Source organism: Hyposmocoma kahamanoa, unplaced genomic scaffold (assembly GCF_003589595.1).
Source record: "Hyposmocoma kahamanoa isolate Upper Pololo Valley unplaced genomic scaffold, ASM358959v1 64, whole genome shotgun sequence".
Classification (NCBI taxonomy): domain Eukaryota; kingdom Metazoa; phylum Arthropoda; class Insecta; order Lepidoptera; family Cosmopterigidae; genus Hyposmocoma; species Hyposmocoma kahamanoa.
This window is the reverse complement of record NW_020653852.1, coordinates 13,570,197-13,587,233: the sequence shown is the minus strand read 5'-3', so window position 1 is coordinate 13,587,233 and position 17,037 is coordinate 13,570,197. Positions and strand designations below refer to the sequence as shown.

The 17,037-nt window shown below is 34.3% G+C and overlaps 1 protein-coding gene across 1 annotated transcript; it reads left to right on the top strand.

Annotated features, from left to right (window-relative positions):
• Positions 1-520: 520 nt before the first annotated feature.
• LOC113230661 lies at positions 521-14,070 on the top strand. The gene is made up of 10 exons (XM_026464680.1): positions 521-629; positions 2,075-2,171; positions 3,132-3,215; positions 3,342-3,471; positions 5,413-5,767; positions 7,644-7,749; positions 8,596-8,786; positions 9,457-9,586; positions 11,815-13,331; positions 13,505-14,070. Exons 1-10 carry the CDS (start codon positions 542-544, stop codon positions 13,870-13,872), a joined length of 3,066 nt encoding a protein of 1,021 aa, XP_026320465.1. The 5' UTR covers positions 521-541; the 3' UTR covers positions 13,873-14,070.
• The last annotated feature ends 2,967 nt before the right edge of the window (positions 14,071-17,037 follow it).

Below are 17,037 nucleotides of genomic sequence, written 5' to 3'. Positions count from 1 at the left end.
AAAAAAGTAAATGAAAAAAAGTTAGTACTTTTTTGGCCGACTTTTTTCAATATGACAACTGTTGCCAGTATTCAGCCACATTAAAATTACTATTTTAGTGGCGCGACGCTCAGCGGTCTCGCGTAACACTCGCCTCCGGTCATTGTTAATACTCAATCAGCCATCATTATGGAAAATATTTTGGTATTTTTAAATGTAACCCGTTGTTTTATAAAACACCCATGCAATTTAAACAAATAAGATGTTTGTTAGTAAATATAATGACGAATGACTTACGTCACAAAGCACATAAATATTAAATAAATATACAACCTCTTTAGTTCTATGTTTAAGACTTGAAACAACAGTAACTTAAAAAAAATGGAAAAGTAAAAAGCACTATTGCGAAAAATCCAACTTTCGGTACGATTTATAATATAAAAATACCACGTTTTGAGCAACTGAATTAAAAATAACTATTTTTCAAACAGGTCGATGTAGCGTGTGATTTGTTTTATATTTCAGAAAACCAGAACCTTTCGACATATTGTCACATGGAGAGATGGGTCTCTTCGTGGCGGGCCGCAAGAGAATATATCCCTTAATCCTGAAAGAAGGCAACTTTTTCGATAGAGCTACTGCTGCGAATAGTACGAGTTGTATTTTATAATTATTTATTAGGATATTAAACGGAGTGTCCAAGCATTACGTTGAGCGTGCAACTAGTTTATTACTAGGGCAGGTTGTTTAGTATATTGACCAATCGGAGTCGGCTACTCAATGGCAAACATCTTCGCCAGACGATATACAGGTTGTTTTATTTTGAATATTTGCGAATAGAGCGTTGGTAGCCTAGTGGGAGAATGGGCGCTTTTCAATCGAGAAGTGAATAAGTAAGAATGAAGAGCCAAGAGCCGAATGCCGCTACCCAGGAATTTAAAATCTCAGCTACCATATTTGTGTATGGTTAGTAACATTACTTCTCGCTATGGCGAAATTTGCACATGCTGTTCTTCTGGGATAAATAAATAAAACGCCACTTGTATATTAAACGGAGAATTTGTATGGTAACTGCCTCCGTCGCTGAACGGTTATCATACTAGTCTGTTACGCAGAGGTCCTGGGGTCAATTCCCGGCCGGGAGAAATATTTGTATGGCCTATGTTTATTTATCTCGTGAGTTCGGGTATAATTTGTGGTTATCTATGTGTGTATCCATGACACCCGCGAAACAGGATTTCCATAGTGCGGGGCTATGAGAATGTGCGTTATTATTATTATATAATTGTTTAAATACGTAAAACTCGAACGCTCAAAAGCGTTATCAAAAACGCCTTGACGCATATTGAATACATTAAGTAAACCAGCATGCACACTTACTACAACGCCCCGCTCTTCTACTGGGTATAACGCTTAACTGCACTCTGTAAAAGCTGTCACAACTCAGGACAATATATTTGTTTGTTTAGTACCGCATAACGTATGTTTAGTAGCGCAGCGTGTGAGCTCTGGTTACCCGCCGCCATACTGAATTTGCGGCATTAGAGTTTTTTGACGTTATTGATACTACGCCATGTGATTGGCAAATTTACAATTTCGAAATGCATTTTGCATAATATTAATGCCACGTGATTGGTCATTATATATTTCCTATTGCTTACTATAAGGGTCCTTTTAAGAGCATTTTGGTGTAAAACAGATAGAAAATATAGAGAGAGAAAAAGCTTTTTGTAATCGAATTTTGAATGAATCAATTGCCATATTGTAATTGCACACATTTTAGGCACACTTGACCAAAGTGAAACAATATACTATCAGCAAAGCCGACGCGTTAACTTACTTTTTGCGTGCAGGCAACGGTGGTCAGCGGCGGCCATCCGCAACTTGCTTCTTGTTAACTAATGTTAACTAATGGCGTGTTAGGGCTAGATCATATTTTTATTATTAACAAAGAGTCAGTCAGATGGGACTAGCTATAATCTCCGCTTGCACACAAAACTGTTTTAGGACTGAGGAGATTTCAACTTTGCGATAGTACATAGTTTTAACATTGATATTGACAACGCTAGCTGCTAACCAATAGATCTCTACGCAGGTGACAGTGATGAAGAGGAATCATACTGGAAGTCAAAGTATATGGAAGAGAGTAGAAAGCTGTCCGAAGAAAAGTTTAGAGCTAATGAACTAGCAAAGTATGTATAAGCTTATAAATTAGTCATGTTCCGACAATGTCCGACAGAGAACGCAGACGGAGAAACAGAAAACTGTGCTGAGGCGTCGTCCTTTTTTAACCGACTTCAAAAATCAACGGACTTCAAAAAAAGGAGGAGGTTCTCAATTCGACTGTATTTTTTTTATGTATGTTACGCGATAACTCCGCCATTTGTAAACCGATTTTGATGATTATTTTTTTGTTGGAAAGTGGGTACCTCAGAAGTGGTCCCATTTAAATTTGAAGAAAATATTCGACCTCTAAGGGTGGTAAACTAGGGACTGAATGATGTTTGTTAATGATGATGTTTTTTAGTACTTTGTGCTGAGGTTAGGTTACTATCAACATATTAGTAATAAAATCAAAGTACAGTCGTGTCTTTTTTGAAGACGGAGTGAAATGACATTTGTAGGGTTGCCAGTTTTCATACAATTTTAGTAATAAAAGATAATATTTTGCCAAAAATGACTGAATTGTGAATGTTACGACGACGTTCTAATGATTACTGATAGCGTTATTGTCCTCTTTATTCTGATAATGACAGTTGGCCTACTAGTATCGAGATCAATTTTTATTCATATACATTTTAACAAGAATAGCCGGATTTGATTATCTACAATGAATTTAAATGAACATCTTTAAAATATGTCTCGACTTTGTATTTTTCATAAACATAGTTCTAAATACAGTGTATGTATATATGAACTGACAAAAATTGATAATTCAAATGAACTTTTGCTCAGTAATTGGATGAATAATGGGTCAAGGATAATTCAAATGAAACAAATTCGGCTATTTATTCCATAAGCTTGACATTTTACTCCGTCTTCAAAAAATACAGACTGTAGAGTTACATTATGAGTATAATTTGTAAGTACATTTATCGTGTGATTTTCTATTTGATGATTTATTTATTTAATCAAATGCTTTTTTTTCTCAGATCACTTGAAAGAACAAAGCAATTATTAGAAGAGAGCAAAAAACCTAAATCGCCAATACTCCAAGCTAATCGCGCACCATTACGGTAAGTGGTAATAATACTGACGAAATTAAACTTGATTTGACTATTCATACAAATTTAGATCAGCTGTCAATTGGAAATGTTATATGAAATTTTCCAAAAGTTTATTAGACTGTCGCCGTTTTACAGAGTCAACTACTCAGAACAAAACCAAGAAGTTCTTAAAAATCTTGTCAGCAACGAAATAAGCGGAAACAATGTGAGAGTTGAACCTGAACAGAAGAAAACTGTCAAAATTAAATTTACTACTGACAGAGAAGTAAGTGCTTGTATTAGGTACTGTTTATACGTGTTGTTGGTGGTACGATAGTAGTATTTGTACCACCATCAACATCTAGGCTTAAGCCTTAATTTTGTTTGATTCGGTAGTTTCTTTTTCAACGTTTTTCTAATGGATGACAGTCGCAATCAAAAACATTATATCGTTGTATTCTATAAAACGTACATATTTATTGAATTTTGAAGTGAATTCAAATCTATGCCACTTTAAGGAGTCTCTAAACGTTGTACGTAAAAGAATATGATTATAATGGAGCTCAATACATCTATTTCAATGCAAATTAGCTATCCAAATTCATTTCGATGCCTCGTGTCTAAAGAGAAGAGTTATTATTCAGGAGATGGCAAAACTTTTTATTTATTTTAAATTTCTTATCAAGGGTGTTAATTTGGATGCATTACTTTAAGAATAGGTAAAAGAAGAATAGGTAACAGTGTGTGAATATGAAGGAAATGTGATGTGAAATCAGCCTACAAAATTTGTAATTATATTGAGTATCATTCCTTGCTTAGTAAGGAATGTGATAACGGCATAAAACTTAATTTGCTTCGTAATTGCAGTGTTTTTCCTTGTTTATAGAGCGTTTTCTCGTAGACGAATGAAATGAAAGTGTTGATTGCGCGTCCCTAATGAGTAGGTACCTGATTAGTATCATACCAAACACTAGTTTGGTAGGTACCTCCTCTCAATAATTTTACAGACTTTTGGACCTCCCCCTTTTATGACAAGAACAGTCTAAAGCATGGGTTCCCAAACTTTTTGGGTCACCGCCCAATTAGGCAAGCAAACACCTTCGTACATTTTATGTATAAAATATAGATAAATGTTATATATCTATAATGTAATGTATAAATCACTACATATTATCACTACCGCGTCTGTCTATCTGTCTGATCACGATAAACTCAAAAACTACGGAACGGATTTTCATGCGGTTTCCACCAATAAACAGAGTGATTCATGAGGAAGGTTTAAGTGTATAATTTATTTAGGTTTTGTGTAAGTTGGCTGAAATATGACGATAAATGTTGAAGATGTCGTTAAAAATCATGCAGGCTGGGCGCTTTACTGGCGTGCGCCCCATAAACTAACAGAGCTGTTATATCAAATCAATGTTCTAGAAAAATATTTATATTATTAAAAATATTACATAGTAATTTTTTAAATCGATTTCTATAAAAGTTGGCCATAAAGTAAATTCATTATGTAGTCTACCAGTATATGATGAATGCTGAGAAAGGGGCGTCTGGTACTGTAGCCTAGGGACGCAGCTCAGGTAGCGTAGCGAGAGGTACTATATAAATATTAACTGGGACCATCTTCATAACTAGATATTTATTGTGTTTTTCACATATTCACATATGGAGACTACTTCTAGATCTGCCAAGATGTTCTTCTTTTCCTATCCTATTTTGTAAACACATTCTAAATACAAACCTATATCCACTCAGCCAGTACTTCTACTCATAGAGTAGAGCCTTGACTACAGTACAGACTACATGACCTGGAGCCTAAGGCGGCCAAGTTTGCAAATCTCACTTTCACTTTGGAGAACTATGGTCCAAAGTCGCACATAAAACCAAACACAGCCGTAACTCAAAATTGTGGAATTGAGAAAAAACAATTGGAAGATTTAAAAAAAGAATACTGAATGGAATAATGGTGATTATTTTTATTTATAGATAATATAGATTTATCCTTTTATAAACGAAAATATGATAGTTATTGGTGCAGTGGTCATTCAGTAATTTTTTGAACTTTCAAATCGTGTATTCTCAATTCCACAATTTTGAGTTACGATGGTTATGATTTCTTGTGCGATTTTTTAAATTGGTGATTCAAATTCTGATTACTTGGCTAGGCTTACTTTGGATAAGATTGATGTGTCTTTGTTTTCTTAAATATATCGTATATTTCTAGATTGAGGTTGAAGGCAGCTTGTCGCAAATGGAACCGATGCTAGAGAAAATGGTGCAAATATTTAACAAATCTAACGATGCCAAGTCCACCAAATCCCAAGGCGATGTCAAAGATGGCAAAACTAATGTCAAAGATGACAAAGCTGATGTCAAAGATAGCAAGATTGATAACAAAACGAATGTCGAAGATAGCAAACCTGATGTCAAAGATAACAAAGCTAATATCAAAGCCAGCAAAACTGATGTCAATCGTAGTAAAAAGAATGTTGAAAACAGCCAAGCTGATAACGTCGTTCGTGCCGAGGTCGTACGAATCTCTTCGGAATCAAGACAATCTACACCTTTAATTGATCCAGGTAATTCACTTTACACGAACATCAGTGTCGCTTCTGCGACTTATTATTCTTAACTTGGCTGGTCCAATAAGGTATAGGATCAGTTAATATCTATTAGGACAAAATTCTCACTCCGTAGTGCATGACAGACCGCATTGGAAACAATTGGAGGAAGTCTTTATCGATAAGAACGTCGTTCGCTGTGGTCAGAATAGGCTGTTCCAAATGAGTAGATAACTGTTTGTATATAGTAGTGATGCAAGAGACCTCTGCTTTTGCCGAAGTTCCGCACGCTTTTTCACATCTGTCTCTTCTGCAACATTTATAACGGAACTTTAATCGGAAGTTTGCGACGAATCACGCACTAGTACTTGGCAGTGGAGCGCGCGATTTTTAGTATTTTTTGTTGTGCAATGTAATAAATAATTGCACATAAATTATGAAACCAAAAACAAGCTCTGTTGGAAACCATTTTGTCGAGTTCTTTATAGTATTTACACTTTCACTTCCGTTTCCGCTAGGATTCACTTTTTTATAATGACACTCCGTTGCATTGCTAATATACAAATATAAGAATGACATCGAGTGCTTAAAACAACCAAATACATATAAATTAATTACTTTTTGAATTCCGGATTTCCAAAATAATTTTATTGTATCTTATGTGTGAATTTAAAAGTACAATGTCCACATAAATAAAAACAAGCCATAGCTTGAAACTCATAAAAAATGTTTCCTTTGGTGAAGGGTTAGTTATCTACTTTTTATATAGCGCCACTAGTACGACTTTAAAATCCAAGTTCAGTTTATCTTATCCTTATGATACGATACAGTAAAACTATTTTTGGAAATCTGAAATTCGAAAAACTAATCACTATTTGTGGGTTTTAACCACTCTGTCACTCCTTGAATTTACTTGTAGACATTTATCTACTCATTTGGAACAGCCTATTCCGACAGCTGGTCATTAGACAGCTTTACATTATAAAACACACTGTCAATTGAATTGACATAATTAATTTTATTTGAAAAGAAAACAACGACACTGCGTGAAAAAATTCGTTAAAACCAAAACAAAGAAGAAGAAGAAGCAAAAAGCACATAGAGAAACTCGTAAGGTCTGCTGATCTATTCCGTAGCTTAGTTGGGAGAGCATAGCGATAGCGATAAATAGAGATAGAGCGATAGAATATAGCGTTAGGCGAAAATGTTGCTAGTTCAAGTCCAGTCAGATGGAAGAAATTTTTCTTTTGAGTTTGCTCGATCTTTGTATTAATAAATCTTTCACAAAAAATATACAAATAAGTAAAACGACGAAGTTTCATTCAATGTGAAAATGTAAGTTTCATTTGAATTAATATTTTTTACTTACTTATTTATTAACATAACTCTGTACACTAACAATTTCCGAAAACGTACATTGATTAATAGAAGATTAAAAATACAGAAATAAAATTAAAACTATAAATTACTCTTAAAATTATTATTCAATTATTATAAACACACACTTCTTTGTATAAAAATATTTTATTTCTGCTATGATGAGTAGTCAGAGCATTGACCAACGATAATGCCCTGTGAACAGGGGCACGTTGTAAAGCGGGTAGTATCAAGCTTAAATAAGGCGTAAGTATTTGTCTGGTACAGACAACGACCAACGTACCAACGTACTAATCCGGATTGTGAGTTTCGTTACAATTGTTAACATTAAAAAAGTCGAAATGACTATCGGCCATTCCCGACACAAACAACCACGGATAGTATTCATAATTTTTTTTATAACTATAGTGAGAAATTTACGTTGCATTAGTTAGTGATAGTGTATTTGTAATAAATAGCAATAAGTTTGAAAGTAATTGAATAATATATCGTTAATAAAAATACATGGACGTTTCAGAGGTACACGAGAAAGTGAATAAATTGGAAAGTGAAATCTTCAAAAAGATCGAGGAAATCGACAAGCAAGACGTAAATAAGACAGAAAATGCAAATATAACTATAAGGTAGGTCGATAAGAGATGGGGCAAACGATAACTTATTGTATCCCGTCGTAGTAGTAGAGCTGCTTGTGAAAGAGTTCGTCCGGGAAGGACTGCCACATTTCGGCGTTCCGAAGAATAAGGGTGCTGGTGAAATTACAAACACATGGGACTTGTCAACTTATTGCTCAGGGTGACGGACGTAGTGGTAGTGCCCCATCATATCTTTGCGTTTTCAAGATCTGAGGGTGCAGTACCCCTCAGATCTTGACTGCTGTGGACAGGCGTGTCGCTTGGCATCAGGCGCACGACTTGTTCGTCCCGTCACTTGGTATCATAAAATAATTAATAATAATATTAAAATAGATCTGAAACATTTCTGTGTCCCTGCATTTAAAAAAATGCATAACTATATATCGCACCCTTAGTAATATAAGGGCACAATCCAAAAAAAGTAGATTTTTGGAAAATCGCGTATTAAGATTCTGGATTCCTACATTACACCTATTTTTTCAAATAACATGCTTATGCCATATAGTACAAAAAATATAACAGAAATATGCAGTTATTTAAGTTTGATCCCATTTATTATTTAAGTCCCTATCAATTCCCAAATTTCCCAAAAATCTACTTTTTTTGGATTGTGCCCTTATATTACTAAGGGTGCGATATACAACTACAATGTACAGAAATAACAAATACATTTTGAATTCATTCCTTTATTACCATTTCAAAAAGTACTGTACAATTTTTCTATGAACACAATTGTTTAATTGGTTTTATTTATTTTGACGCTGTTGTACCGTTTTGTTTGTCTGTCTGTATTATAAAATCGATGTAAATAATTTTTTCGATATACTAATATTATAGAAGGCGTGGAAGACCAAGAAAAGTGGTATCTGAATTAGCATCCCGTACATCATTAGAGAGTTTACCGAAAAATCGGAAAATTTCAAACGAAAAGACGGCCCATCTTAACGCAGTGCCTTCAGACGTACGCAGCGAGGGTGACCGTACTTCTGGGAGACGCAAAACTATAGCGCCAAAAAAATATGCGAGTGGTAAGTACTTCATTATGCTCATCATCAGGTTGCGCATTGTAATGCTCGGCTCTCCTCACTCACCGATGTAATGATCAAATCTGAACTTATTGTTACATTACAGACGAATGCTCCCAGTGAGGCAGCGACCTAATGTTACAAATTGCATCATTACAAGTTGCTCATTGAATGCTCGGTTCTCCACTGTCACCGATGTAATGCTCAAATTTGAACTGTTACATTACAGGCGGACGCTCCCGGTGAAGGAGCGCCCTTAAGTGTACAGGCACTTACTTTATAAGTTTAAATGTTTTACTGTTTAATGTGCAATGTTTTTCTACGTGGAAAATCCTAAATAAATAAATTAAAAGTCCTAATCAGTCAAGTGCAGCCGAAATTTTTGATGATTATGGTCTATTGTCTCGAGATCTGAGTGACATTTTAGGTATACGCGTTTAAGATTCAATTTTTTTATAGCTGCGCACTAGGGAAACCCTTACATAAATTACACCCAAACTCTCGAGAGAAGTAAATGTAGGCAATACTAATATTTGTCCCGGCCCGGGAATCGAACCCGGGACATCTGCGTGGCTGACCAGCATTGTAACTTTTCAGTTATAGAGGCAGAGGCAATTGAGGATCTGTTTATGAATATAGATATTATTTATAATCCAAGTTACTTTGTCAACAGACGCGGAGGTAGTGCGAATTACACGCAAAGCTGTATCTACCGGCAAAGTAGAGTTTGTGGAAATACCAGAGAACGATCCCTCTGTCCGTTACAAATTCCCCAAAAGAAATTCAGAACACTCTAGTAGATAGTAAGTATTGTTTAAGTTATAGTTATAAGCAGCGTATGTTGGAGCATAATGATTTCTGAATGATTGAAATATATGTACATACAATACATTTGCATGTTTTACAAGCAATCCGGGTCCTGTCTGTAAAGTATATACTTATTTTCAATTTCGTGTCAAGTTGAAAATAATGACCTAATTATAAACTTTTTCATATACTCTACGTATGTGTTATTATTAAGTATGTAGTTTTAGGAAACTTAGGCCTCATAAAACGAGTCAGAATATAGCAAAAACAGACGTATATTACGCTTTTCGGAAACATTACCATTTGGTCTTCCATTATTACTCAGTATGGGAACATTAATTATTATTTTGAGCTAATCTTTACATACCGTTATTATAGTCAACATTTTAAGGTTGTTATTAATAAATAGTCACACAATAATTACTAATTGCTCTAATGTACGCTCACTTCAAAAGTCAAACATTTTGTAATAAAATTAAACATTTCATGTCTAAAACTTAACGTAATCAGTTATAATAATTATGTCAGTACACAAATATGTTTTTAATATTTATTATTCTTCCATATCACATCGATGTGATCTACGTACTGTATTATGATCTTACATAGTTATAATTTTTTTTATTTTTTTTTATTAGGAGCGCTTGTAGGTACTCATTAGCATAGTAATATTTTGTAATATTTTGATTGCATTCGAGTACAAGACAAAGATCAATTGCTTCGTGTTTTCTAATAAAGCCACACCAATCGCCGCACATGGCTTCGCTACGTAGCGGACGTCAAATCATCTTCATTGTTATCAAAATGTAGTTGAGCTCACCAACAGTGCCACATGCACACGCTACACGCGATTGTGTCGTTTTTATTTTTTATTGTGTAGTTTTTATTTCACAAGTAGTGTGGCCGGTGACGTGGTTGTTACCGCTATGTGTCTACAGAGGCATACATAGCATGAGTTGTAAAGGAGCAAACCCAAAAGTTTCACAAATTTTCCACTTGAACTTTTTTTGCCTTGTTGGGGAACAAGTATTTATTAATATTTCTATAATAATCTATTGTTTTTGTTACCGCCTTTGTATTCAAATATATTTTTGTCAATACGACTACTAATCGTTGTGTGAATGATCAATGTATTCTAACAAATATTTCCTTTACGTACACGTAGTAAAAATCAACTGTCTCTCGTAACCCCTTTTGACTATTTAAAATCTTTATCTGACAAAAAACCTAAATTGATCAATTGTAATGAAATCACTATAAATTAATTTTGTTATTGTTTAATCTTGGAGTAAATTGACGTACATTTGAAAATGATTTTAAGATTTGTTAATATGCGAAATCATTTAGGTACTTAGTCTTACAGTGTACAAAAGTACATACTATATACTTTTTTAGCCTAAGTCCTTATAGTTGTTAGTTACATATATAAATAAAATCGTTTGTGTTGAAGAATGAGAGCAGGTATGTAGTACATTATTTCAGAGACCGGAAAGGTAAGGGTTTCAGTTACAAGACACAGTGCAAACCTTGTATTACACGAGTCAGGCATCATCCCCGTTCCCGCCAAAGTATGTAATAGTGCTTTTATATAGTATATATATATATATATATATATATAAATAAAAGACAACTACTAAGGAGATATATAATAGAAAAACCTAAGAAATATAATATATCAAAATATTTGATATGTTAGGTTAGGTTGCTGAAATAAACAATATTTGATATACAATACTTTGTTTGCTATTGGATATATATTGGATCTTTAGTCTGTTTAATACTTAATTATTATCGAATAGATTTAAAATTTTGAGCAGCAGCAGAAATGAATTGTCATGTTTACTTTCCTGGTCTAGGCTGTTGAGGAGTTGTATGGTCAAACAAACGACAACTTTTGTGTGTCCTAATTTGAAAATAATGTATAAATTTACGAGTATGTTTGAGAAAATAAACATATTTTTAATTATTTAGTGTATTATTTTTTTAGCTAATACCACCCTTATTTTAAGTAGATTTCGATGTTTTATTAATTGAAAAACCTTAAATTTAATAACCTAATAAATTAGTTTATTTTTCTTTTCCTTCGTTATTTCTTCGTATATATTGGCGAGTTGACCTTTTTATGTTAAACCTGCTTCCATCAAAACAAATTCACTGTACTTAACAGCCTTTACCATGCATCTCACCCATTGCTTTGCTAACTCCTCTATTTTTCTCCTCACAGTTTAAAAAAAGAACCAAGAATCTTCTCATCTCCCGACTATTCAAGATTCGATGAAAGTACTCAAGGATATCAAGACTCCGACATCAGCCCTCCAAAGCTAATTGTAAAAAAGAGAAGGATCAACGCTAAGAGTTCTCATAGCCGAAAAATGAGAAGCAACGACCATCCTTACTTGGCAGATATTGATTCTTGCGAGTCTAATCTCTCTAATATACCTGATGTTCAAAAAACTTTCCCAAATTCCAATCACAATAGTGAAGTGTACAGATCAGAATCATATCAATTGTTGATGCCTAAAACTAGACCATTTAGGCAATTGGAGAAAATCGACGAAACCAGGCCTACTAAATGCGAGGTCAATACTGAAAATTGCGCTAACCCTGAAGCAACTGCAAAACCAATAGCACTATTAAATGTCGATGTTGATTTCAAAACTGATATTCCATCATGTGATACTAGTGCACCAATTACAGGATCAGGAAGTTTAGGGGGCAACTCTAGCAACATTTCTTTTCCACTATCACCTGAACTATCGATTGTAGAAAATCTTTCCCTTGTCAAAGACCTGATTTCTGACAGCATTGGATATCATCCAACTTTGAATGCAACGCAAGCCAGCGGTCCGACAGATGCTATTAATTATAATAAATACTTGATTTCCGATGTTGATATATCAGTACCTCTTATGGCTCAAAATTGCGAACTACTAAAGAATCAAGTGGAAAAATATGAGAAAGCTACTGTTACTGAGTCGATGGTGAACATACGTTCAGTTAACATGGAAGAACCACTATCATCTGATTCCCTTGATCAAAAACTACAAAACTTATTGATCGAAAGTGCAAAGAAAATAAAGAAGCACTCCGATGAACCAACTGGATATAACCTTATGGATGTTGACCCTACGCCAAAAAAGGTGCAAACGAAGAGAGCTAAAAAACGATGTTCGACTCCATGTAAAAGGAAAAGTTCTAAAATTACAACGCCTGACGCTGAAACCCTAGAAGAACATACAACATCTTGCTCTTACGGAGGTAAAACTGTACGTCTTCCAACGATTAACATTGTAGCAAGTGACGAACAAATTGATAATAACAATCTCAATGTGAGTGATAAAACTGTTGTGACCGACAAAACTAGAAGGAGGAAGAAGGAAAATATTATCAGGGTGAAAATACAAAGACCGAAACGAACTCGTGGCAGTGGTAGAATTTCTGTTTGCACAGACAGCGGAATCAACGACACTGAATCTGGAGTATTCCTTCAAGAATGTTATTGTTGCAATGACTCCGTTAACCTCATCCATAACCATTCAGACACTTGTCTCCAAACTAACGAATGTCTAGGAGACAGCGTCGAATTTATAGAAAATAAAACAAAATCTGTTATTTTGATACATGATTCAATCTCCATGGATAAACAAATTGACTTGAACAGTGGTAGCACAAGTTATGATGATCTTTTGACTTCTCGGATGTTTAACAAAGATGCTCAAGATGATGTTAGTCAGAGTAATGGTAAGTTAATTACACCTATTTAATTTGAAGTCATATTCACATTGCATAATTTTGGTGTGATGGTCACGTCATAGTTTAAAAAAATAACTATTGTATGCAAAGACGCGCGGACTTCATGCATCTATGTGGGCTAACTATAAAACTTTGTAACATCCTTGAATATTTGCTTGCAGTTGTAAAACCGCTAATCCACAGCGACAATATCAGCAGTACAACATCTTTCAATAACCCATGTTCCAGTAACCAAACCTTCAACAGTCTGTTAACGGAAGATTTGTCTGAAGACGTCCCAGTTCACTCTAAACCAACCAAGTGGTATCTTTTAAGCGAAGATGAAAGTAACACTAATTTTATCGATGTGCCTTTACAAAATAGAAACACTTCTGGTGATGGCGCCAACTTAAACCAGATATTTCCATTGACCTGTGCAGTTCCTAACCTATCCACCATATCGGAAATATCCAAAGAAAATGATAGCAGAAGATTTGTTTTCGAATCTGATTTGGAAACAAATAGCAACTGCCCAAGCCATGTGGATTAGAATAAGTAATATTATAAAGTATTGATATTTATAGTATGATTTAATTTCATAAGTATAGAGTGCTCTTGGAACTTTAAGGTTGATGTTGACGATCGTTCTTGCGTATGCGGCTTAGAATAGAATTTCAATCTTATGGTCAACCGTGTCCTTCACCCTGTACAAACTTCACGATAAATGCTTTTTCTTTTTCAATTATTAAAGTTTTTTTAGGATATTTGCGTTTCATTCAAGTGCAACAAAAGAGATTGGATCTTAGATGCTGCAAGAAAAGACAGGTACGCCGAACGGGTCCTCGAATATGTTTATAAACCTCACTCGTAAGCTCAATACGAGCAGTAGGGTAAGAATGATTTTTGGCTAACTAGTCTAATAAGCTAGTCCTCCTTGCTTCACTCTCAGGGCCCACAGTAAAATTAGGAAGCAGAACATTGTTTACAAAAAAAAATAGTCATTATCATAGATTATTTATATAATTTTATTGTGCTATTGCAACGTAGCTGGCAGACTGAGAGAAGCCCTACTATATCTTTCTAATTTGTGAGAGAAGTCACCACAGCATTTAAATCCTATTCACTGCTAGATTCCACAAAAATAGTTGCATTTAAATATTTTTTAATTTGTTTCTTGGGCTAGGATTCAAGTATTCAAGATCAGACGAAATATTAAAGATAATAAATACATAGGTACATATATTATGGAAAGTACAGCTTGGTAAAAAAGAGTATGGATTTAATGAGGGCGCCTAGATCAAATATGTGGCAACCCGATATACTAAGACGAAAAATGTTTAGATACTTGTTATTTTTATTTATTGTTAAAGGCTTTTAGCGCCCAGACACACGACCCGAAAACTTTCTTGGTAGGCAACAACATTTAAATTTCTCGGAATAATACAACCGCACGTTGTCCACGCGGTCGCCAAGTGGACGAAAGCTAAGCCAGCCTCGTATGAAATTCTCTAAACTCTTCTCTTATTTCCAAAATGGGATGAATCCAAAATCATCTCACCTCTTTTTTTTCTTCTTTGCATTATTTGTATAAGTAATAATGCAATAACAACTTGTTTCTTTGTAAAATAGTTAAACTTCGCATAATTTTAATAACTGGACGAACCCAAGTCGGCGAGCAGTAAAATGGTGAAGTTTTTGTTTCTTGAAAATTCTGAATTCAACATGTAAATTCTAAATAAATAAAGCGTATTTTGTTAGAACAGTTCGGTCTCTAAACACGTGAACTCCGTCACTGCGTCACTGCCGCGCGGCGGCGACATACTCGCGTCAAATAAACGCGCCCTTAGAGTTAATTTTCAATTACCATCAGACTCGATCCATCCACAGTAACAACATAATATTATATAGCAACATAATATGATCCCTCACAGAATTATTTGTTTTTATAATTTAAATGACCTTTTTCCTTCTTACTAAGGGAGATTCGAGCAGGTTTAATAATTATAATAAAATAAATAGGATAAAAGGGAAAATGAACCATTTATTGTTTGTACAATTTATTCTAATAAAACAAAATAACAATTTAAAATTTTTTAATAAATACTAATTTTCGGATCATATCGCGGTTTTTTTTTTAATTTTAAATCAATCAGATTCCAAAACACTTTCATCGAGATATTCCACCCCAGAAAACTCTATTGTATCTTGGCTAGACGTTCCGGCAACCACAAACTCATCTGAATCACATGAATCTGAAGTGGTCTTGCTACTGCTCTCATCTCTGACGTTAATAACCAATTTTTCAATGTCGTCATACATAGTCATACCCCTTTCATAATACTCTTTTTCAATTTTAATAACATGTTGGCATGAATTTTACCAATCTTCGGCAGTAATTGCTTGGAATGCTTGTTCAGCTGCCATCTGTCGGAATAAAAATATCATTGATTATGAGTTCAACTTAATAACATTAAGAAAAACGAATTATGAACTAGATCCCTACCTTTATGTCAATGGACCCTACATTGACAGAGGCAATTTTATGTTTTGCAATTCCCCATATCAATTCAATAGGATTGAGGTCACAATGATATGGAGGCAGCCGTACCACAGTGTGACCATGATCCCCCAATATTTGGTCAATTTCATAAAGGGCCTCTGGTTTGTGGCGTTTTACAAGCATTAACAATTCAGGTTTACGCATCATTTCATCAAATTGTATACATATTGTTTTGTAGCATCCACAGCTTTACATCAGCAACTTTTGTTGCACTGGTTGGGGCCTTATTGATGACTACCGAATGGTAAGGAGCATTGTCCATAACAATAATGGAAGGCTCTGTCAAATTGGGAATTAATTTCTCGGTAACCCACTTAGTGAAATTTGCTCTATTCATTTCAGAATGGTAATCTTCATTCTTGTTTGTGCCACTGAAAATTAATAGTGCATTTGGAACAAACCCCTTTTTTTATCCCAGCATGCACAATAATATATCTTTTGCCTTTAGATATATTGTGTCGCACTCCACTAACTTCAATTGATTGCCAACATTTTTTAAGCTTGTAAGATGAGTGTACGTAGCTTTCATCCAAAAAAATAATTTGTTTTTGGAGTTCTTGAGGCAAATTTCTATTATGCATTATAATTTTTAAATATTGTTCCCTCTTTGCTGCTATATTAGGCTTCTCCATTAGTGCCGATCTGTCTGTTTTACATTTTTTGTAAGAGAAACCCAGAGAATGTAACATCTTTCTTAGATGTTCACGGCTTCCATTAAATCCTAAATCTTCTTTAACTACAGGTAATAAATTTCGTAGTGTAGGCACCTGAGAAAAAAAAAAATAGTTTTTATTTATTACATAATACTGTTTTTTTATTGAAGAAAGTGGCATTAATATAAAATATAATACATGCCTGTTTTTTTACCGTGTAGAAGAAATGAACCTTTTGTCTAATTGCGCAGAGGTCAAAATCATCGAGATCTTTCTTTGGTCGACCTTTCCTATGTTTACCAGGTGTAGAAAACACGCCATTATTTTTTTCACCTTCTTCAACAATTTTTCTTATGGTATTGACAGATTTACCTAAAATAAATACCAAACATACACAAATATACAAAAACACCAATTTATTTGAATTTTAAGTCTTGAAAGAATCAAAAATATTAAGTCAACTTATAAATGATACGTAAACATAACCTTAGTTACTATTTTG

Bases quoted from the DNA above. Each gene is read 5' to 3' on its own strand.
- LOC113230661 (XM_026464680.1), top strand. From the start codon at position 542: ATGGGTCTCTTCGTGGCGGGCCGCAAGAGAATATATCCCTTAATCCTG. The intron at 3,216-3,341 runs GTAAGTGGTAAT...GCCGTTTTACAG, and splicing joins GCTAATCGCGCACCATTACG to AGTCAACTACTCAGAACAAA. The intron at 7,750-8,595 runs GTAGGTCGATAA...CTAATATTATAG, and splicing joins AATGCAAATATAACTATAAG to AAGGCGTGGAAGACCAAGAA.